The sequence below is a fragment of the Falco biarmicus genome, chromosome 11 (assembly GCF_023638135.1).
Source record: "Falco biarmicus isolate bFalBia1 chromosome 11, bFalBia1.pri, whole genome shotgun sequence".
Classification (NCBI taxonomy): Eukaryota; Metazoa; Chordata; class Aves; order Falconiformes; family Falconidae; genus Falco; species Falco biarmicus.
Window position 1 is genome coordinate 29,208,738 of NC_079298.1, and position 23,669 is coordinate 29,232,406.

Sequence of the window (23,669 nt, forward strand, 5' to 3'; positions counted from 1 at the left end):
GTTCTATGTCTGATGAGGAGGGAAAGAAGGATGGAGGGGGCAATTACGTCGAAGTGATCAGCACCGGCTGACGACACTCTCGTGTATACTTTGAATCACTGATATTTCTTCTAACATGCTAAATGATAAATTGCTTTGTCCTGAATCCCACTAATACAAACGGAATTTGTAAACGAATGCAGAAGTTTGCTTTGGTGAATTTCCAGCTGTCCTGGTAGGTGAAGGGAAAAGGGCTGGGAACAGGGAACACCGTGGTTAGAGGCTATGGTTCTCACCCATCCGTTGTGTTTTGCTCCCAGGAGCTACACAACCGAGGGGCATTAGGCTGGAACATTATCCAGCACATACAGGGCTGCACTAAAGTAATTTGTAAAAGAACAAATCACTACTGGCAAGGCCAAGCCCAGATTGCTCTGAAAACTGTGCCGCACACAGATGCAGCTCTTAGCAGCCATACAGCCTTCACACAAGGGTCCCTACCAGAAGGGGGTCTCCAGTTAGCACTGATAAACTGCTGCCTGCCTCATCATTTTTTTCAGAGATCATGAATAACATTACAATCAATAGGTAAGGACCATGGTACAAGCTCAAAATGAGTACCACACTTCATAATGTGTTCTCCTAACAGTGGGCACAGCTACTTAGAAGTACAGATCACTCCTAACTGCATTGGCCAGAAGTAACAAAATTGCTAGGAGGCAAACTTTTTTTATTTTTTTAATCAAAATAAAAAATTAATGAGTCATATTGCAGCCGAGTACCAAGAAACAACAGGATTGCAAGACTGCATTAGACCTTGCCCAACCATCAGTGGTATTTGTTGGTTAACAGGAAGGTGACAAACTCTACAGAAGCAAGTATCAGGTACTCTTGCCTCATACATTGATGCTTCCCCCACCCTCACCTCTTCTCTCCCCACGTTATCCTCATCTTCTTCCCTGCATCTGCACCACAAGCATTCTGGGTAAAAGTGAACATAATATCACAGTGTAACTCAGGGGACTTTCTGCAAATGGAGACTATGCCTTTGCATTTGTTCACCCTCGTTGGCATTTAATTTTCCGCTTTGTTTGCTATGCTACAAAATCAGACCCTGGCAGTAACTTTATGTGGGATATTTTGCTATAATGGCAACGCAGCCTACCCATACTGCTCCCCGTGTCCTATGCCTATCTGTTTCTAATCCTTCTAAAAATCATGATTTAGCTTACTGAGTGCTGAAAACAATTAACCTTTACTGCTGGATGTGCAAGGAAACCTAGAACAAATCATGGCAGACAACTTCCTGTTGCAGAATTTAAAAAATAACTATGTTCAGTTGTCTGCTATTATTTCAACTCATTTATAAGCTGCAGGCATCCCGCTTACTGTTCTCTAGTTCCCTGGATCATGACTAGAGCTTTGGAAAACAGAGATACAAAATTTACAATCTCCCAGATACATTCTACAATAACCTTTTTTAACGTAAAAATGCACATTAGCAGCAATTCAGCAGCTTTGCTAGTGTAAATGCAGCCTAGAATGTTCTACAAGCCACCAGAAGCTCCCGTACTAGCCACACGCTTCATGATCCTTTCAAAGATGCCCATCCCGTTCAGTATGAAGAATGGCCTGGCTCTGTGCTGCCGTTTGCCAGGAAAAGAAAACAATCAAGCATAAAGATAGCTATCTTCTGTTCTGGAGGTAGCCCTCCTAAACCAGTGTTAATGAAGAAGCTGGACTTCTCAAAATCTTTAGTTTCCTCTGAGTTAAAAAGCAAAGTATGTTTTAGGCTTGTGGAAAATCATCGAATCGTTGGGCTGAGTTTGTAGGTGTGACAGAGATGTCAGCGTGATGATACACTCATGAAAGTTGATCAGCGCCTTTGGAAGGCACTCAGGATGAGTGCTGGGTAACAACTTGTTACTGATATCGACTCTCGAGTCGAGATCCCCGCACCCGTGAAAGCGGCTCACCATTTCATAAGCTACAGCTAAACCAGTGCCTCGGAAGTTGCCCTGCAGCAGTGTGAAATCCCACAGTATATCTGCGGAGCTATTTAGTGAAAGCCTTTAAGTATTTCAAGTACAGTCCGAACTTTGTACCAGAAGGCATGGAAATGTCGACTGCTTTCAGGGCCTATTCCTTTCCAAATAGAGATCAAGCGGAAAAGAGGGATTGGGTCTAAACGTCTAACACAGATGCATGTAACTAGCTGAGTAGCCCTTTGGAAGGAAAGAAAATGCGCGTAAGAGGTCTGAATAGCTTTGCACTTTATTAGAGGTTCTCCCCGACAAGGTTTTAGCATCTTTCTGGGCACCCAGAAGGACCCAAACCCCCTGCTCTTGTACTCCATTCCTGTGAAGCTCTGCTTGCGCCAGGAAAGAAAACGTACAGGGAACGAATTTCCAGGCCGCAATGTGGTGAGCTATTCTGGTTCTATTTAACCATCTCGGGAAAAATTCACAGGCTACTGCTGCTGCACTCGGCAGCAAGATTCAAACCTCCGCTTCCCTCGGCCCCTCAGCCTGTTTGGCTCATTAACGCATCGCCTCCTGCTCTCCTCAGCCTACCTCCCTTTCTGCTGTATGGGATGAAGATCCCTGGAACCCTGTCTTTTCCTGACAACATAATTTCTTGCTCTTGGTGGCACATGCAGCAATTCATTGCCAATGGTTCCTCACTGGGGAAAATCTGACCCACGATACTGAGGGTCCCACTCACAAAAATTTCTCACTACTCAATCTTTCCAAAAATCATATTCTTCTTCCACAAGACAAGCGCCAAGTAGGAATATAATAAAACCACCAGCTCCTACACATGCGGTAATATGCAGACGAGGAGCCCTCCTGGTTTATCCATGATGTGCTCTACTTTGAGAGCTTCATCTCCAAAAGCTCTTGCCCACCAACTCACCTTCTCTTACATACTGATGCGGTGCTGCTGTTTCTAAGAAAGCCAAGCACCCTGCACATTAAACCTCTTTCTGTAGCTTCTTTAAACCTCTGCCTTCACTAATTAAAAAGGGGCCCCACCATAGCTTGGACACACATTAATCCACTGTGATCCCAATGGTAGAATCAGATGCACAATCTGAAACAGACCCACAGTGCTTGGCCTGCCGCTGCTACAAAGCAGCCTGAAGGTTACTTTTCCTTTTCGTTGACCTGAGACTCCAATTTCAACTTCCCCAGCATCCAAATTTACTGCATTCATTCTTCCTGAAGGGAAGAGTCCTGCAACCTACCCCAAGCATGCCCTCAGGAGATAGGGCTCTCTCAGAATCTGCCATCACCCAGGAAGAACTGAATCACGCAGGAATTATTTAGGACACCAGAGCTCACAGTGCACTTTTACATTTACATACACATTTACGTACATTCCCGTCCAGGAAGTTGGTGGAGATCCACCTTTCAAAATATAATCCTAATACTGACATTTGCCTCAGCTTTCCAGGCAACAATTCCATACAGTGTGTATACAGACCTATATCCGGTCACCTCCTGGTTTGACTTCAGAAGAGCTAACCTGATATGGTAGCTGTTGTTTTAGACCACAGGCTAAGGCAGATTAAAAAAGAAACAAACCACCACCAACCACCAAAACCCAACACTTTGATTCAACAGCACAAGTAACAAAGACAATAAGTTTACAGGAGAATGAGGATAGCTGCCCATGGGGAGAATATCTTAAAATCTACGGTAAAGTCATACTTGGCAAAATTCAATAGATCTGGTAAACATCAAAGATAAAATTCAGCAGAATAATTCCACCAAGGACCATTAAAAGAAAAATGGGACCAGCAGGGTTACCAGTGAAAAACAATGCCAGGCCTAATGGCACTGATCTACCAGAAGCAATTTATTATGACACCAGAAATAGCTATTTTCACAGTGGATGCTTGAAATGAAAACTTTAAAGCTTCTTTAAGTCTCGAGCTATAGCAAAGTATTCAAGCAGCCAGCCAAAATAGCTGAAGGGAAATAGGAAGGCCACATGTGGAACTAATTACTCATGTAGAGGCTATGACAAAGAACATTTCTCCAGACTTTTCATGGGGGCTTCACTTTCAGGAAGTAACTCTAATTACTGTTCAAGTCTCGGCAGCCTGCATGCCGCTGACAGTTCCAAGAAAAAAATGAACCTATTTGCCCTTTTCTTGCTCTGAAATGCCAAAACAGAAAAGCGCAACCAGAGTCATTAAAAAGAAAGAAAATCAGTGCTGGCTTGTTGCGTTAGCTTCCCGGGCAGGCTCCTTTTTTTTCTTTTTCTAAATTTGTTTTTTTCAGTCTTCTCAAAACAGCACATTCTGCGTCGACGTTCACTCGCTCTCCGTTGGCTGCAGCGAAACTGTACATCTTGACTTTTTACAGCTTTTCCATACTGGGGCCCACTTCCTGCCCAGTTGAAGAAAAAAATCTGGCCTGAAGATGAAATGACTGCTTAACATTACACTAAAACATCTGGTACCATTTTATACACAGACCCATGTCTGAGAGCAGGCAATTCTAGCGGTCTCACCAGCGGCACAGTGCATACCCAAACCTCCCCAGGGTGACATCATCCCATATATGGCCTCTCAGGCCCAGCCCTCCCCCTTTTCCTGGTCCTAAATTCATTGCCAGATCCCCCGTCTGCTGCAAATGTGCCACGTCAAGCCTGGAAATCACAGCACTTCAGTGTGTTGCAGTGAGTGCTGCAGAGTGTGAGGGAGAGCCGAGCACAACCCGTCATGCAGGAAGGCAGTTTTTCCCCAAGACTAAAAGAGGATTTAAAATAAATAAATAAGACGCGTCCGGAGATCCTGCTCCGTCGCCCCAGTGTTCAGACTACCTGTTCAGGACAATGCTGTTGTACAGTAGTCTGCACATTGGTTAGACTGGGCAAGGGAAAGCAGCGGCATGGACTATTGGGGACGCAAGTCGCTATTGCCAAGGAGAAGACAAGTCATTGCTCCTTTCAGATCTCATATACAGTATTTTTCTTCGCAGGTTTTGCACACTAGGGAATAAGAAACGCTCAGGGACACTGTGAAAAAGGCGGACTGCAGAATAAAGCGGGGAAGACATTCTGGTAAGGCCTACTTTGGAAGAACACCTGGCCTATGACCTGGCGAACCTAGGTGACTCCCCTCCCCCCTTCCTCCAGTCATCACCGCAAGAAAGATGGAGCTCTGGTGGTTTACTAAAACCTATGCAAGAAATGAGAGAGGTATATTGCCTAGAGGTATACTGCCTAGAGAAGTGTACAAGGGTAGAGTTAAAGCCGGTCCTTCCTTTTTTCCTTCTTTTTTTTTAATTTAAAATAAAGCTCTTTTTTTCCCCCCACAAACTAAAAAGGTAAATTTAAATATTTTTTTTCATTGTAGCAATCAGTATAAATATTTAAGGAATATATGATTTCTTTCTAATGCAGAAAAGGCTTGCTAGAAGTATGTATTCTGAATGTTGTGAATTAGAATCTGAAGATCAATTTTCAGAAATTATTTTCTCTTAAAGTAATAAAATAATAGAAAAGAATGCATGAATATTATTTTAAATTATTGTAAATATATATTATATCACCTTTGGGAGACCTGTACTTAGATTTTTATATGCAGCTGAAGCTTCTTTGCAAGTAACCTATGCTGTGTGTGCTAATGAAAACTGGGAGGGAAACCGTAGGGAAACTGGGACTACTCCATGCTAGCCTTGTGCCGCATAGAATACGGAATCTTTGATTGTCAGGAAAAAATACCTCCAAAAGTTCAGGGTGTGATGGAAAAAAACCCAATAAATAAACAAAACTGAACAGTCAGCTTTCCATCCCAATACCTGGCTGGTCATTGCATAGAAGTGATCAGCAGCAATTGATGACGCTCTCATGTATACTTTGAATTGCTGATATTTCTTCTAACATGCAAAATGATAAGTTACTTTGTCCTGAATCCCACTGATATAAATGGAATTTGTAAACGAATGCAGAAGTTTGCTTTGGTGAATTTCCAGCTGTCCTGGTAGGGAAAAAAAACCCTCAGGCTGAATGAAATCCCCACGGACAAAATAATACAAAAAGTCTGGGCTGCAATTTGATACCAGCCAAACTCAAGAGTCAGCTCCCCTAAAGTTAACACTAGTAACAAACTACTGCAACCAGGAAAAAAAATCCCATCTATATGGTGCTCATTATTGCCAGGAAGGCTTTGAATAGCTATACTATAAAAAGAATTAGCATAAACATGTAGCCATTACTATTAAAACCAGTCAGTTTTGCAGAATGAGTGTTATGTGTTAGACAGCCTTGATGCTGTACAATTTTTTTAAAAAATATGTATATTATTATTATTATTATTACCTTTTTCATTGCTCCTTCATTAATCAATAGAAATCCTACTGGGGAGAGACGGTCGCGTAGCATTAGTGTGGCTGTGCCTACGCTGGCTGTCTTAAAGCCTACAAAGCAAGAACTAGGACTGTCATTTCCCATAGCCTCCCATCAAACGTTATGTATTTGGACTAAAAGAATTCTTTTTTAATGTATATATACACTTACAGGTTACCCACCTTCTTTTTCTTTATTTCACAGAAGACTACCTTTAGGAGTAAATTAGTGGCTTTTAATCCATTATAGTAGGAGTAGGCAGAACTTTTATTCTCGTTCTACTTTAAAGTGGAGTTCAACACACAGTTAAATGTAGTTATTAATAGAATGAAGAGACAGAAAGAAATTAAAGGAATGGAACCAGATTCAAACTTGCATTAATATTTCTCCATCTCTTTTTAAGTATGACTGCTGTTTTAGGCATAGCAAATCTGAAAAGTTTTATGACTTAGATTTTGTTTAAGCGGTAGAAAAATGTTATCAGATCTTGTTAAGAAACTTGTTCAGTTATGCTTTCAAGGGGAATATGAACATTTGCAAACATTTTTCCTATCTAGTGCTGACTTGCAGAGCTACTTTTTTATAATTCTGATCTAGAAATGAAGAAAGGAAGTATTGTTATCCAGCCAATAATAGGCTCTCGGTGAAAATACTGTGGAAGATAGCCTGCACTAACTTTTGCTAAATAAGCAGGGACAATGAAAACATATGGAACTAGTGTTTATCTTATCTTGAGTCCACTATTTGCATTAATCTTTATTTTAAATGACCTTTCTGGATTTAGGAAGTGATTCCCCTCCCATACACCCATGACTCTTCAAAGTTACATTTTTAGACTATAAGACTGAGATCTAGGAGGCCCCCTTGGCATGGGGCTTGGAAAGGAGGCGGGGGGGTTGGGGGGGAGGAGGGAATGCAGTGTGCAAAGCAACAGATATGGAAAGAAAGCCTGTATTGTTAGGAATGAATAAGGAAGTATATCTACTTTGGCTCAGTAATCAAAACATTTTCAAAGTGAATTAAGTGATTCTGTGGTTCTTAAAACAGTGCTGTTTTAGTTGAAACAAGTTCTAGTTGATCATAATCATGCAGAAAAGATTTCTGCAGTTATAAAATGAGGTTTTAAATATGCATGTCAACAAACACAAAATAGCTGTATACTAATATTTCAAGAGGAAAAAAACCAACAAAACACCAGAAAACCCAAACAGTGCTTTTTTTCAATGACTAAAAAAATTAGCAGGATCCAATGCATATACTAAATCAAGGTGAGAGTCCTGTAAAAACAGGACGATACCAATGCTTAAGCTTGTTGTATGAACTAAATGACACAGTTCATACTACCATAAAATACACAAAACCAGGAAAGGCAAATGAAAGCTGGTATGAACATTTAAATAGGCGAGTGTTTCAATATAAGGGATTTTCTTCCATCTTTAAGGAGCACAAGGTTTTTTTTTAGTACACTCAACAAAATTAAATAGTGAAGAGGAAGAAAACATTTCAAACCTTTCCTATATGCTCCTTTAATGTTAAAAAAAAAGGAAAAGAGCAAAGAGCGGTGGGGGAAAGTCACTTAACTTTAGAGGACTAAATATAGAACAAATAAGCATCCAAATGTGAAAAAAAATAGTTACTTTAAAAAAAAACCATGTCATTTGACATTTTCCTGCCTTGTCATTAAGTTGCATGTCGTCTTCTGTATTACCATTACCAGTGCTATTTAACGCATCTGTATTTTCAGAAGACTAAAAAGACACTGCTATACTCTCCACACTTCTTGCCCCCCTTCCTGTGCTATCACCGTGTGTCCACAGACAATTCTGCAGACCACCCAAGTATCACTGCTATATGGAAAATATTTTTATGCAAATACTTGCATAAAAATTCCAAACTTCTAAATAGAATGTTAAATTATTATAATCTTTTAATCAAAATCTGTTAAGCAGACTAGAAATAGAAAACCCCCTAAATCTTACTCTTTTGGGGTTTTTTAAATAGTACATTTTAATTTAAAGCATAACTTTACTTTTACTTGCAAAAGGCTTTTCTTCCTGAACTGTACTTTATTGTAAAATAAAAGAAAAACAAATCACAACCAAAACTCCTAACTGAAATAATATTAAGGGTCAGGTTTAAACCTGCAAAAAGACAGGAAATGCCACAGTTAAAAATGAAACTTTCCTGAATAATACTACTGTACTTCTGTACTGCATTTTACGCTGCATTGCAAAACAGTATCTAAAAATAACAACCTGCCCTTAAACAAAAAGTCCTGATCACAGTTGGAGAGAATACAATTCTCAACTCAATTTCAAAGCTAGCAATATTTGAAGTCAAATCCTCAATATAGGTTTCTGTAAATACAATATTGACAATCCTGAGATTTTTTTTTTCTGTTACGAGTATTCTAAAATATTCTCAAGCCCTTTACCAACTCAATGAATCAACCAGATACAGCACACAAAAATGTTAAGCCCTTTTAGCAAATCAACTACAATTTCAAGGAGTATCAGTTTTTAAATAAGAATCAAGTGGCGATAACTAACTAGTCATTAGCCTCAGTCCAAGATGTAAAGCCCTTTGCTGATTCTTTGATTAATTCTCCTTGTGTACAGTTATTAGAAAGACCGCACAATCCTTCCACTTACAACTTTTACTCCCAGCACAACCTTCCTGATAGCTGTTGATAGAAAACCTACTAATTAAAATGCATACTTTTGTTCTTGCAACCCTTTTATATGATAAGTTGCCAATTAATTTTACTGTACGATTCTTTGCTATTTCAAGAAGGATCCATAATACAGAAATTGAGACCTAATTTTCTCCCAGACTGAAGACCTTTGATTTCTTTAACAACTAAATGCAGCAATTAAATTTGATGAAAGCAATAAAACAATCGGTGTTTTATATCTGTTTTAAAAGTACTTCTAATTTGCCACTTTTGTTTTTTCTTTAAAATTGTCGAACGGGTAGGAAGACATGCCAGCTCAAAGCTTACATTTAAAATTTTACTTAGAGGTACAAAAATTTATGTAATAACATAAAGCCAAAGTAAGACTATTTAACATCTTGGAATTAATTTTCATGTCTGAATTAGCTAGTCATGTTTTGTGCTTGATTCATTTTTTTTCACCTTGCTAGGTTCAAGGAAAATTTTTATTCATATAATTGATAAACTTATTTGGTACACTTCAACTCGCATACTAGCCACCATGTATCTTTATGGCAAAATAATGATTAGATCTAGAACACCTGAATAATTACACGCTAATTTATTATTAGTCTAACTTAAAACCTCAGCACTATCCCCAACTTTTTAGCCTCTTGGTAAATGTGTCCCTTTTCGTTTCCAGGCTGGAACTGAAAAGTGGTTTGCTGCTATTCTGTGTGGGATATGGGTTTGAGAAGGGTTTGAAAGCACAAGTTTGTTGCTTACCTATGGTGGCACTAGCGAGCAACAGTGATTTAAGAACACCGTTAAAAAACAGAATCATTTAATCTGTATATAGAAGTAATACAATTATTCTTTTCCCTTTCAAGCTTCCAGTGTGTTTTATACCTTTTGAAACAACAACCCAGTGATGTTGCAAATGTCATTGTGAAGTTGAATGACAGTCACTGTCTGTATTTTATAAACAGGAAAGTTTAGCAAAGTAGCACATCTTGTGATGTGAAATGATGCTATTTGCACGCTTTTGATCTATAGCATGGTCTATATTTAACTGAAAAAACGAAGTTCTATAATGTTAATTTGTTTTCTTACAAAGGATAGATTTTGAGAGAAAGCTAAATCAAAATAATATGCAAAGTAAAATACTGAAAGAAATACCATACTTGCATAGCTGTCACATATTAGCAAAACTGATCTAAAATGCAACCAGTTTTCTTTCCAGCACGTTTCCTTTAACGGGGTTAATGTGCAAGTGGTTGCCTCCATTTATACAGAAAGATTTTTATTTTTAACATACCAGATTATTGTACTTATCTGCTCCTAGAAAATATGTACTGTATAAACACATCCTTTATCTTGAACTTCAGTATTTCTGTGCTTCCAAGAAGAGTAAAAACATCTGGCTAAATTACTATGTGTGAGTACAATATGCAGGCAAAACCCTGTATGAATTGCATATAAAATAAACCATGGCTTCGTTCCTTTTTGGTTTTCCAAATGTTCAGTGCGACCAGTCTGTTGAAATGGCACCTCTGATACATGTCAGCACAATGATAACTGATGTACCGAAACGCTTCTTTTCTGAATAAAATCAAGTTCTGTTCTTGTTCTATAGCTCCCAATGTTTTAAAGTTTAATTCTATTCTGTGTGTTCCCCCCCAACAAAGTCCCCCAAACCGGAACGGTACAAACTGTTGCACACCAGCGGTGATGGCTCCAAGGGACTGGCTGGACGGAGTTGTCATGTGTCTGCCTGTCTACACTTGCTGTGCAGAACATCCTCTCACCTGTACAGCAGGCACAGACAGGCAGTCGCATGACAACCCAGCCTGAGGGACAGCCGCCAGTGGGAAACCGCTCTGACACACCAGAGCATCTTCACCAACAGCTCCAGCCAAGAGTCACTCTGGATCTCAGACGGCCGGTCAGTAACCAAGCCGCGTACTGCAACCCACCTAGAGTCAACCCAACACTGCCTATAAAATACAATAAAACCCACTGCTGAAATTTTTACTGTGCTTCCTATAGTACTCTTTTCCTAGTTGTTCTCATTAACTCACTAACAATAAGGTTTATTTATACGCAGCTTTGCGGCACCATTGTTTGTTTCGTCCTCCCATTTACTTCTCAGGCATAACTCGAGCAACTTGCATTAGCAGATTATTGTCGGTATAAAAATCACTAACATTCCTGCTAGCCACAGAAGCTGAGAGCAGTTAATTGTGTGGCGAGTTAATTCTGTGAACATACACAATGTCAGACCTTAAAGTAACTTCTCCCCTTTCCAAAACTCTCTCACCTCCTCACTTATTTTCCTATCTCCCTCCCAAATCACACACAATTTTACAATTGGGAATAAACTGTGAAATCATAATACAAGCTGCATCTATTGTTGGATGTTGACAATACTATCTTTTCCTACTGAAACTGAATGGAAATATTTTATTTGGAAATAAGACTAAAGGGAATTTTTCCAATAAATGTAAATTTCGCATTTTCAGAAGTTCTCATCCTAGAGCCCAGTCTGGCATCCTTTGCCCACCAAGCGAAATCTCTGGATGCTTTGGACAGAATAATAAAATCACATTCTCTGACCATGCCCTGTAAATATGCTACACCACTTTACAAATGGCATCCTTTTGTGTACAATAAAGAGCTTTTCGATTCACAAGCTAGGGTGGCGTTCCACATTCCCAAAGTCCATTTTATCCTAGTGAAAGTGTCTAATTCACAAACCTCATATTTGCAGGTTGACTCTCAAATGAATCTCAGCACAAAAGCTTACAACTTTTTGTGCTACTTAACAAATCAGTAACAACTGAGAGTGAAGATGCTCAGCTTGAATCCTTTGTGTGTGCATAGGTATGCCTTGTAATACTTTAGCTAGTATCACACGGAATGCTCTACGAAAGACATCTGTATTTGTGAGATCAATGAACGTGCTAACCTTGCACTTACTCACAACAGCCTCAAGGCGGTAGACAATATTTTCCTTGCTTCATTTTAAGCAACTGGAAAAGCACAAAGTCATGGTACTGGTCATGCAGCAAAGTTATGAACACAAGCAACTGTACACAGGATCAGGAACTAATCCAGTTTAGTATTCACATAACTGACACTGTAACTGCTTTAACCACACTGTTCAAACATCAACTTCATATTTCCATAATTACAAGCCTCAAAAGCATCCTTAGGCACTGATTCCCACCTCATCAGGAATAAAATCCTGTTGCACGTTTGAGCAGCAACAGAATCATGTCAAGAAACCATTTCTTTTGTAGTACTGATCCCATACAACACATTTTGAAAACTTTTGCCAAAGTAACTCGCTTCGAAATGCATTCCACAGTGAATTTTTCACTTCTAAAAGCTGCAGCTCTCAAATAAAGGAAATAATTTACATCCTTCTGATGGCACTAGCAAGCAACCACTTGCATTCAGAGAGTGACTGTCATCTCAGAGTAAATTCCAGAGTACAGAAAATGGGCTCAGCTTACACTAGAGGGGGTGCACAGCCCCAGAGGTCCTAGCAAGCGCTGTAGCTTTGCACAGTATGTTGTGAGAGCCCTCTGGCACACATGCTGCTACAACCTTCCTTTTACTTGGGGACAGAGGCGCAGGGGGCACAAACTCATTGCTGTGGCAAGACAGCAAAGGTGAGACCTGACTTTCTGCATCTTCCCCAGCTGTGATGGAGAGGGTCATGCTACTGTGCAAGGACTGCAGAAGTGACAGGCCCGAGTGGGAGGTGTGGGGGATCTGAACTCCCTGCGACCTCTCAGCCTGCACAGCCGTGCCGAGCCCGGGCACAGTCCGGACACATAAACATGGGTATCACTTCACACATCACTGCAGACTATGTATCTTACCAGGGTGGAAATGCACCAGCGTGCAGCCATTTCAATAATCATCTGAGAACGGGATGTGACAACTACTCAAACAAGCTGAAAGTGAAGAGAACATTTTAAGGAGACGAAATGTAGTTACAAAAATTGGAATTCAGCCAAGAGACCAAATATTTCCTTCTTAATTTTCAAAGCCAGTAGTTCCATTTCTGAAACAAGTCACTTGCCTTCTGACTAACCTAATGGTCAAGCTCTGGCTTTGACCTTGTTCAGAGAGCATCTGAAACAGACCTCACTAATTTTAAGTCGTATTGAGAAAAGCCCAGTAAAGAGAGAGAGAGAGGGAGAGAGTGCAATCCTGCAATCCAACATAACTTTGTGAACTCTTTCCCAGGACAGAATAATCAAACTGTACAGCTAATCTGTACTCAAGGAGGAACTTCTTGAACCAGCAAAGCATGGAATAGTACTACACTATTATCTTCTCTTACCACTCTAAGAAGTTCCTGAGTGATCTCCCATGGTGGCCTGAATGTACTACTTGTATTTTCATGACTCCCAAAACACAACTCTTTGGCAATTAAAAGACACTATTTTAAAGCATGCATACAGCAAACAGACAGTGGCCATTTCCCTCCACATACTATTCTGAGATTCCCAGGTGGCTCCCTTGCAGGCTATCAAAACAAACAATTCATTTTTAAAGTTGCATAGCAGAAGACATTCCATGAGTATTTTCACAAGTTTTTCTATTTCACAAGAAACAAAGATCACACACAAAAAAGCAACACCAAAACTAATGTAAAAATTGCCACAGCACATCTTAGATGCACCTCTAGTTGCCTGAGACAGAACGTAGCAAGGGGTGTTAATCTCACCACATCACTTTTTTAGTTACAGTTACCTATGTCTAACCTAAGACAACAACTTCTAGTAGCTTCAAGGTAGATCATAAAACCCAACAGCTTCAAACTGTCAAATTCATAAAGGCACTTTCGCATTTCTTTTAAATTCATTTTTATGTCACTACAATGAAATACTTCAAATTATACTTCAGTAATCTGAGAATAAAACTTCTGTCTTGACACCTAGTGCTTGGCTCCTCCCCTCTGTCTGACATGCTCTCAATTTTCCTGTTACAGGAAACACATTTGAATCCCTTTAATACTTAAATAAAAGGGCAAGGGGAAAAATCTTCAAGATTCACCTAATTTGTCCCTCGATCTTAAAGTCTATCCCCAAATGGCTCAGGAAAAACCCACGACTGGCCAGCGCAGTTCCCCCCATCAGCAGTATTGCTGAAGTAACTACCTACGATAAGCACCACATTCTGGATTCGCAGGACTCAGCAGAGCTCTGGCTTATTTATGTACATGGAGCTCTCCCCAGTAATTCTAGAAAATCCACTGCAGTAAAACACTAAGTTAAAAAGAGTATGAATTGTCTGCACAGTCCCCACCAACCAACTCCCTGTTTTGTTGGTGGTAAGCCAGTGTTGTGATTATTACTTAGAATAAGAGGGAAAGATTGAGTGATGTTTTAAAGCTCATTTATAACTCTCTTTACTTGTGCCTCTTCCATTCAATAAATTGGTTCACAGACCAAAAAAAAAAAAAAAAAAATTCACTAGATTTTGCTGAAAAGATTTAACTTTTTTAAAAAATCAGAAAATAATAATTGTGGGGTTTTTTAAATGTAGCCCAATTTTTCTACAAAAAACCCCATAAACCTTAAAAAAAAAAAAAAACTACAATGGCTTTACTGTAAAGCTGATAGTTCACATAAAAATCCCACTTTAACCTTCAAAAATTAACAGTGAGACCGCTGGAGTTTTGGATAGAGCGTATCATTACCAGCTCTGCTGAAAAAATAAGTAAACAGAACCAACAAGCAGCCTAACAACATATTGAATAAGATGAGCCACCTGGTCAGCCCATTTACTATAGATATGCTTTTTACAGTTCTCGTATCACTCACCTCAGATTTACTGATCAGCAGCAACATTTCTTACCAAGGTGCATTTTTTGTCAAATTTGAAAATCCACACCAACCAGCTACAGACCTCTGCAGACAGGCTTTTCATCCTCTCAGAATATGAGGCCAGAGCCCAATTGTTATCATTAAAGCAACTGCTGTCGTTACTTTCAGAAGTAAATTTACCTAGACAATTTATGATCAATTTACAGTAGATGTGCAAGAGCAGTCCAAGCAGGTGTAGGACAATAACAACTTTTTTTAGACCAATGTGTGGAAACCACAGGAAGAGAGGAAAAAAATAAAACAAAAAAGAAGCATAAAAACCCCCACACAACACCCTGTATTTATGTTATCAACATTTTAATGGAAGTCTTAAAGGGTCAGCATTCTCCACGAATCAAAACCAGAAAATGTAAAGAACACAGGTAAAACCTTAAAACGTTCTTGCAGTTCAAGTCTCTACAAGCTGATTTAATATTTTAAACTGGTATCAGGAAACTGAATAAATACTGGGGCTTTTCCCCCAGTAGAAAAAAGTTCTTCATTCCTTACCTCATCATCTTTATACCAGGACAAGCTTTCTGCAGTTAGAACGAACCAGTATTCCTTTGATCCTCCTTTCATGATGCCAATATTGTTGATGGTCAGCCAGCCTTTCCGGATGACCTGTGCAGAGGTGCAGTCAGGCACAAGTTTAGTTCATTACTCACTTGATGTAATTCTGTTGCAGCATTCATTCTTTTAAATAAAGACTTGCTAAATAAAACAAGAACAGGTGCATTTTTTCAGTCTCTGGCAAATTCAAGAGGTTTTGCGGGTTCCTATCATTCAAGAAAAAAACAAAAATGTAACAAAGTGAATATAGTGCTTACAGTCAAAAGGTTGGAGAGAGAGAGAGAAGCCTAAGTATTACTGTGTTGTACTTACAGCAAGTATGAGTGCATTAAGGATTGTGTGAACTTGAAGATACTTATTTGTTATATAATAACACATTGTAAAAGTCCATACAACTTACATATGACTATTCTGTTCTAGTCCAATTGTTAAAGTAATTTTAAAGTTGGATATTAGGAAAAGCACCTAGCTTCTGGCAAAGCTAAGTGGCTTCTGGCATGTATGGGGAATTTTCAGAAGAGGTTGAACCAAGCAGCAAAGTGGAGAGCTCCTCTACAGTTAATTTGAAGTTAAGATCGGAAGTAGTAAGGAGAGGTATAGGAGAGCTATTTTCGTCTCGTAAGGTAGAAGAAGAAAAGAAAAGGAAAGAGGGGGAAAAACCCAAACAACTAAGGCAGCAATAAAAATCAGGAGAAAAATGGGAAAAGCAGAACTTTATAAAATAGATACAAGCCGAAGATGAAAGAACAGATGGGACAGCACACCTATAAATACTAAGGCCAGGAGGTTACATTATGCAAAGAGAAAAATGAACAAAGGAAGCTTAAGAGGAATGAGACAACCCAGAGATGAAGGAGAAAAAATGGTCATGAGAACTGGTTTATGGACCATATAGAAACTTTCAATTTTATTGAAACATTTACTGTTTTCCAATACATATCAGAAAGCAAACGTTCCTTCCTATGATGCTCTGAACAAGACAACAGAACTCTCCCAGTCACACAGATGCAGGGAACCTCACCCATTCTGCTTCTCCCCGCAGCAACACCCTTTACATGCCTATGAAGTACCGAGATGGAAAGAAGTGCTCAGAGAAACCCTTCCCTCAACAAGTCCCACAAGCAGGGACTTTGTGAGCAAACACGAGTTTCCTCTTGCTTTTAGAGAAAAATATGAGACTATGACATTCCTCTCATAGGGCTTTACAAGACAAGTAACTCCAATATCAACAAATAACCAGAGAAAAACATTGCTCAATATATATTCTTTGCCATGTAGAAAAGTTTCAGAATCAGAATTCACTCCCATTCAGCAAGCACATTCATGTAAGCTCCTTGAAAAAAAGCTACCAGCTTTGGTATTGCACAGAGCAAGGGACTAAGTGATATTTGATGACCAAACTAATGAAAGAGATCAGAAGTTGCACCTGGAAAACTGCTAAAAGTATTGGTAATGCCCATAATCCAAGCGTATCAATTTCATTTCAAATAAGACAGTGATGTTTTCCCACTCACTACCAACCAGGCCAGCACTGTAAGTAAGAAAACCACTGAAGATGCAAAAAAAAACCTCTACAGGTTTTCAGCATGTAAGGAAATCACTAACAAAGCACTGATTTGGTTTGGAAGACTCAGTAAGCTGAGAGAGAATGAGAAAAAAAAACCTTCGGGACATGATTCCCAGAGAGAGCCTCAAGGGTATAGCATGAGCAGACTGGATGGAATAGCCTGTACCACAAAGGTTTCTGCAGAAGTTGTCATGATTTTTAATATTCACATTCTTGGGGGTGAGATGGGGCATTACTGAGTACAAACTGGAGATGGAATGCTTGTCCAAGTACAAGTTAAGGGAAACATACTGATACCAACTTGATTACGCATCAAATCCTCATTTTATTTTACGATGTTTATTGAAGTAGCTTTTTAACAGGAAACAAGCGCCACGCACATACAGCCAGCATACTGGCCTGCAGGCAGCTGCTACAGAGCAAGCTGTGGAACCAAGCTAATTTCTTCTTTTTTTTTTTTTTTTCTGTGCCGAACACCACAAATGTAAATGAAAGAAATTTTAGGAAGAATCCAGGAAATTAAGGCTCCCCAACCACTTGAACCTAGCTCCACAACAAGGTGAACTATAACTGTACTGCAGACTAAATACCTGGCAGCAAACATGCAAAGATGGTTATTCCCATGTTAGAAAGAAACTGAAATAAGAGGCTATAAGAGAGGCTGCTGTCGGACTATGCTGCCTGCAACTGAAAATGTTGTGGTGCTCCCCATAAAGCACATACCCACAGAGGGGAAGCCCGGGCAGCTGGGCCAGCACTCTGCGGGAAACTGGTTTGGACACACATCTTAGAGAGGGTAAAAGATTTGAAGGCAGATGTCACAGTGGGGATAAAGAGGTTTCTAGAAGCAAACCTGAGTAGTATGTTCAAGAACCTTACAATGAGCATTTAAAGGCACGTAGCACTCCCTCCTTATTCCATTCAGTGCTTTCCTTCATCGCTGCCATAGGCTTTGTGGCATGTTAACAAGACAAATTCTCTCAGTTCAACAAGAATGCATTTGTGGTAGAGGTCTCAGACAGACCAAGTCAAGATTTTAGTATCTAAACTATACAAGCCATTTAAGAACTAATGAAGCTTTTAATAATTCTAAATGTAAGAACTACATTAACTGCATAGCTCCAAAAGACTGCCTTGCTCCGGTCCAACATATGTCCCCATAGATACATAAGCATCGCTGGTGTGGGCAGAAGCAAGCTGACTTGCTAATACAAACATTGGTCACTGTCTTGTAAAGGAAGGAATTTGCCAGTTGTTTCCTCAAAAATCCTATGTGCTGAAGATTAGATCCAGCTGTCATTCCCACACAACACTGCATGAAGAGCAGGGCACCAAGCTATAGCAGTATCTCGGGCACGTACTTTTCATACGCGGATTTCAAGACCTGTTCATCTATATCCCTCTGGGAAAAGAGGGTACTGCATTCTCGAAAACATCCTGGACACTACAACAGATCATAATTATCCAAAATACTTGGAAGCAATTCCACAGGACATCAAGAGAGAGAAGATGAGCTTTGTGTGCTAAGCCTCATATTCTTTTCATTGAACTGTTCCCATTTCCCAGACACATTTTGTCAACTACAAAAAGCTACACTTCCAAAGCACTCAGTGCCAGCGCTGGGGTCAGAGGGGAGTGAGATGTCACCGGAGGATGCTGAGGGAGCTGGCGGAGGAGCTCGCCCAGCCGCTCTCCATCCTTTCCCAGCAGCCCTGGCAAACTGGGAGGTCCCGGCAGGCTGGGGGTCAGGCGGTGTGACACCCGCCTGCAGGAAGGGTGGGAAGGAGGATGAGGGGAGCCGCAGGCGGCCAGCCTGGCCTGGGTGCCGGGGCAGGTTACGGAGCAGATCCCCCGAGTGCCATCACACGGCCGTGCGGGACAGCCGGGGATCGGGCCCAGCCAGGGGGGTGACAAGAGGCAGGTCCTGCCTGGCTGACCTGGTCCCTCCTGTGACAAGGTGCCCTGCCCCGTGGGTGAGGGGGAGGCTGCGGATGGCACCGTCCCCCCCACAGCCCCTCCGGAGGCACCGGCTGCCCCGGGCCGGGTCACTCTGCGGGGCCAAAGCCCGGCCGGGCAGCCGAGCCCGGCGCGGTGCGGGATGGAGCCACGTCCCCTGGCGCGGGCACAGGCCGTGTCCCCGGGGCTCCGTGTGGGGCCGGCCCCGGGTAACGCCGTTACCGACGGTCTGGGCGAGGGGACCGAGCGCTCCCTCCGGGGGTGTGCAGGGGGCACCCAGCTGGGGCAGCGCTGGCCTGCGGGGGCGGGGGGCTCTGCGGGGGGCTGGGCAGGCCGAGGGGCCGAGGCCGGTGGTGTGAGGGTCCCCAGGGCTGAGCGCCGGGCCCTGCCCGCGGGTCACACCAGCCCCTGGCAGCTGCGGGCTGGGGCAGGGGGCTGGGAAGGGCCGGGGGGGCTGGCAGCCGGCTGGGCATGGGCCAGCGGTGTGCCCGGGTGGCCAAGGAGGCCGACAGCACCCTGGCTTGTGTCAGAAACAGCGTGGCCAGCAGGGCTGGGGCAGTGACTGTCCCCTGTGCTGGGCACTGCTGGGGCCGCCCCTGGAGCCCTGGGTTCAGCTTTGGGTCCCTCGGGACACGGAGGGGCTGGAGCGGGTCCAGGGACGGGCAGGGGGAGGGGATGTGTGGGGGATGGGGCACCAGGCTGGGGGGTGGCTGGGGGAGCTGGGGGGGGGTCAGCCTGGAGACGAGGGGGCTCGGGGAGGCCTGATCGCTCCCTACAGCTGCCTGACAGGAGGGTGTAGCCAGGTAAGATCAGTCTCTTCTCCCAGGTAACAAGCAACAGGACAAGAAGAAAACAGGGAAGGTTTAGACTGGATATTAGGAACAAATTCTTTGCTGAAAAGGTGGTCAAGTACCGGAACAGGCAGCCCAGGGAGGGGGTAGAATCACCCTGGGGATGTTTTAAAAAATGCATAGATGCAGTTCTCAGGGACACGGGTTAGTGATGGACTTGGCAGTCCAGGATTAACAGGTCTTTCCAACCTACAAGATTCTATGACTATTGTTTTCACTAGTTCATTTTCTGGTTGGGTTGGATTTAAGAGATCCATTTCAATATTTTCTATCATATTCCTAAATGTCAGTCTCTGCAAACCGGATATTAGTGACATGAGTTATGAACTTCAGGAAGGCGAAAAATATGGGCATTGCCAGAAGCTAGTGAAGATAATATTCTGACCGGTAGCCGGACTCCATGTACAGGATGAACAAGAGATGACACAGTTCCTTCCTTCAGGGTCCTGATACCTAATCTGGGTGTCTGAAAAATGAAACTTAGAGGGTATGAATGAACGTGAACAAGCCAGAAGGAAGTCATTTTCTGATAGTTCAGCTGCACAAACCCCAAATCATAGCTGATGTTCTTATTCTTCGCCACTTCACAGATAAACAGGAAAGCAGAATTTGACACAGTAAGTACATTTTATGTATTGCTGCATGACTTACTCCATTACATCAAATAAGGTATTTGTAAAAGAAATACATTAGACAATCAGAAGGTGTTCTATTTCTTCAAAAGAAGTGTTTGAAAGACGATTTCAGGATCAGTGAGAGATCAGTGAAATGTATTTCTGGGCAGACAGAAATACAGTGTGAAAATCATGAGACTGGCTGCCTTCACGACAATATTTGTGAAGTTATATAATATTTATCAAGTTACCTCAGCAGTATTAAGTTAACATAACTCTCTGTTAAAGTTGAGTTACATAACTCCATTGAAATAATTTTGAACACACAACACCCAGCACTACTCTATCTTCTAATTGCTGTCATAACGACATGTGTTAACAAATAGTAAGCATACTGACAGAATAAAAATTGCAAAATCTAATCTGTGAGGCAACCTTACAAGCTATTGGGTCTTTGGGTTCAGTTATGAAGATTCTTGCACTACGGAGGCTAAAAAGGAACGACAGGTTAGAAGGGAAACCTAATACACTGTTTCACTGCAATTTGCCAAATGTCAGAGCATAAAGTGATCAGATCTGTTCTGATATTGGACACAACCAAGATCTTGTGACATTGCTTCCCCAAAAAATCACTGCACAATATATCACATAACTAAGACACAATAACAGTGGCCTAAGTCCTAAACACATCTAATATAAAGAAAAATTTAGTCTTTACTGAAATAAAGCACTCCGAGTGAAAAATTGAAACATGTTTCCACATGTAGTTAAACAAAGGTTGAGGTGATCAAGTCAATCATGAAGGAATCTTAACCTAAAAAATAAGTATAGTTAATGGCCATTTAGAACAGCAATGCTTCTCTAGTCTTGATAAGGTTCAGCTTGCTAAGTTCTTGATAAGGTTGAATCTTGATAAGATTCAACAGCAGCATGTCTCATTCAAGGATATTTCAAAATTTAGCATTATGTGGTTGTCCACAGGTGCCACCTCTTCTACAGAAACACTGCCATTTCTAACAGCACAGCCTTGTCATGATTTTTCACCACCACCTCACTGACTAGGGCACATGTTTATAGAATTATTTTTTAAGCAAGTAGCTAGAAATGGAAACGTTTTTTTCTGGCTCATGCAAGGTAACAGGATTTAAGTATATCTGAAGAAGCAGCAAAGTATGCTACAAAGGAAGATTAAAAAGAAAAAAGAAATAATGGGTTACTAGGGAAAAAGTTACTTATTAGCACTATAGTTCAGGCCAGCTGATGGGGTCTGAATGCTACTTGTGTCCATAACAAGTGAATCAGATGGCTGGCGTAAGATTGTAGAAGAGGCAGGTCAAACAAAGCCTTCAGACCCAAACCTCCAAATTATTTGGACAGTGACTTGAAACTCATAGTTCAGACTAAGCCCCACCTCTAATTACAGGGGCTACTTCAAGCACCACAGCAGATTTTGCCACAGGAGCAAAACACAAAAGAGAATTTCACGTACATTACATATAATCCTCTATAATTTGAGTACCTTGCATTCTCACACACAGAGTATCAGTTGGGCACATGGAGCAATGACACCTTCATCTTCAAACTTTATCATCAAGGAGAGCTTTCAACACTAAATTTTAGTCACCAAAACAAATCTCAACGCACAAAATACACAACAGTTAAGAGTGGGTCAGCTTTCAGGAACCAGATCTTGCTAGTGTGCTGTGTAAAACCAAGCATTACACTGATTATTTCAAGCAAATTAGAAGACAGACTAACCTGTGGCTTAAAAAGAAACTTTGTGGAGTCAGGTCAAAACCTCAGGCGGTAGCAAAGAAAAGACAAACAAAAAAGGCCAAAGATTAAGCGTGAGAGGATAAATTAGTAGTAGAGGAAAAAGAAGCAAAAACATGTTAAGAGGAATTGGTATTACACTTCTTTCAAAAATGCAATATCATTGCATTCATCTTGCTTCTGAGATACACAGACATAGTTAATAGTTATCTGCATCATTCCAGTTCAAAGCACGCTACAAAAAAGAAAAGCAACAGACTGCAAATGAGCATCCCACTATTTTGGGAAAACTTAATGATCTTCACCTCCCGAGGGATTCAATTCAACTGCTGTTAGAATCAGTGCTGCCTAGACCTTTTTCCTTTATTCAAGGTAAGTTTAGTATAAGTTTGCTTGAAATGATTACTGAAGAATTCGATGGTATGGCAACAAACTGGAAAAATGTATATGTTTTCATCATAGATATTATCAAAGAATGTACATGATACAGAGATTTACTACTTACACCTAACCATCACTGAACCAGGAGTAACTTGTTATAAAATTAACCGCTGTTTAGACAATTAATTCTAATTAGTAATATTAAAGGCATTCACGTATTTATTTACTCATGAGGTGGAAGGGTTAGAAAAAGACTGTCCATGATACATTGATCTTCCTGGTGCTATGAAAAGAATGCTAAAAAGGCTTTAAATTTTCTACCAGAAGTAATTCTTTACATAAACAAAATACCAAGAACAGTACCTGTACCCATAAACAGCATGTTCATTTACGCAAGAGCTAATGCTTCCTTTCGGTTACCAGAAACTTATTTGCCCACCTTTCAAAAAGAGGTTACTATGAATAGAGGCACTCACATCAGATAAAAACTGCTTTCCAGTTATATAATAAAATAAACCAACAGAATAAACCAATTAGTCATTTTAGTTTGAGAAACTCAGTAAATTATAAAAATATTAATTTTACTCAAAGTTTTCTACAACATTTTAAGTTATACTAGTTCATACTTGTAACAGCAGGTTAGTAGCAGTTAAGTGATGAACTGCAATTATACTTTGTTGAGGAAGTGTTACAGACAAGACAGTTTAACATTAAATAGTTTAGTAGCAAGTATTTCACAAACCAATGAGTTAGAGACAAACTTTGCCCTCTGAGAAGCTAAATGAAAAAGCAACAATAAAGCTTACAGAACTTAGCTCGTACAATTTGCCTTGAAGGCGGTAGATTGGTTCCCTGAAATAGCAAATTGCAAAAATGAAGTTTTATTTCAGAAACACTTTCTCATTCTTTTCAACTCCAAACAATTAACTTATAAACATCTCTTTATTATCTTTAAAATAAAAGGTTCAGCAAAGTCCTTTATACCAAAAGTAATTAAGTTTTAACATCTAATTTAAAACGCCAAGCTTTTTCTCCAGTTCTTTAGAGAGAACATTCACTTAATTAAAAAAATCATTC

The 23,669-nt window shown here is 40.7% G+C and overlaps 1 protein-coding gene across 3 annotated transcripts in view; it reads right to left on the reverse strand.

The window, feature by feature from the left end:
- DNM3 (dynamin 3) overlaps positions 1 to 23,669 on the reverse strand; it is a 187,063-nt gene that overhangs the window by 111,130 nt on the left and 52,264 nt on the right. For all 3 annotated transcript variants that reach the window (XM_056355522.1, XM_056355520.1, XM_056355519.1), the window contains exon 14: positions 15,388 to 15,501. In XM_056355522.1, coding sequence (XP_056211497.1) covers positions 15,388 to 15,501 — 114 coding nt within the window. The remainder of the gene's footprint in view (positions 1 to 15,387; positions 15,502 to 23,669) is intronic.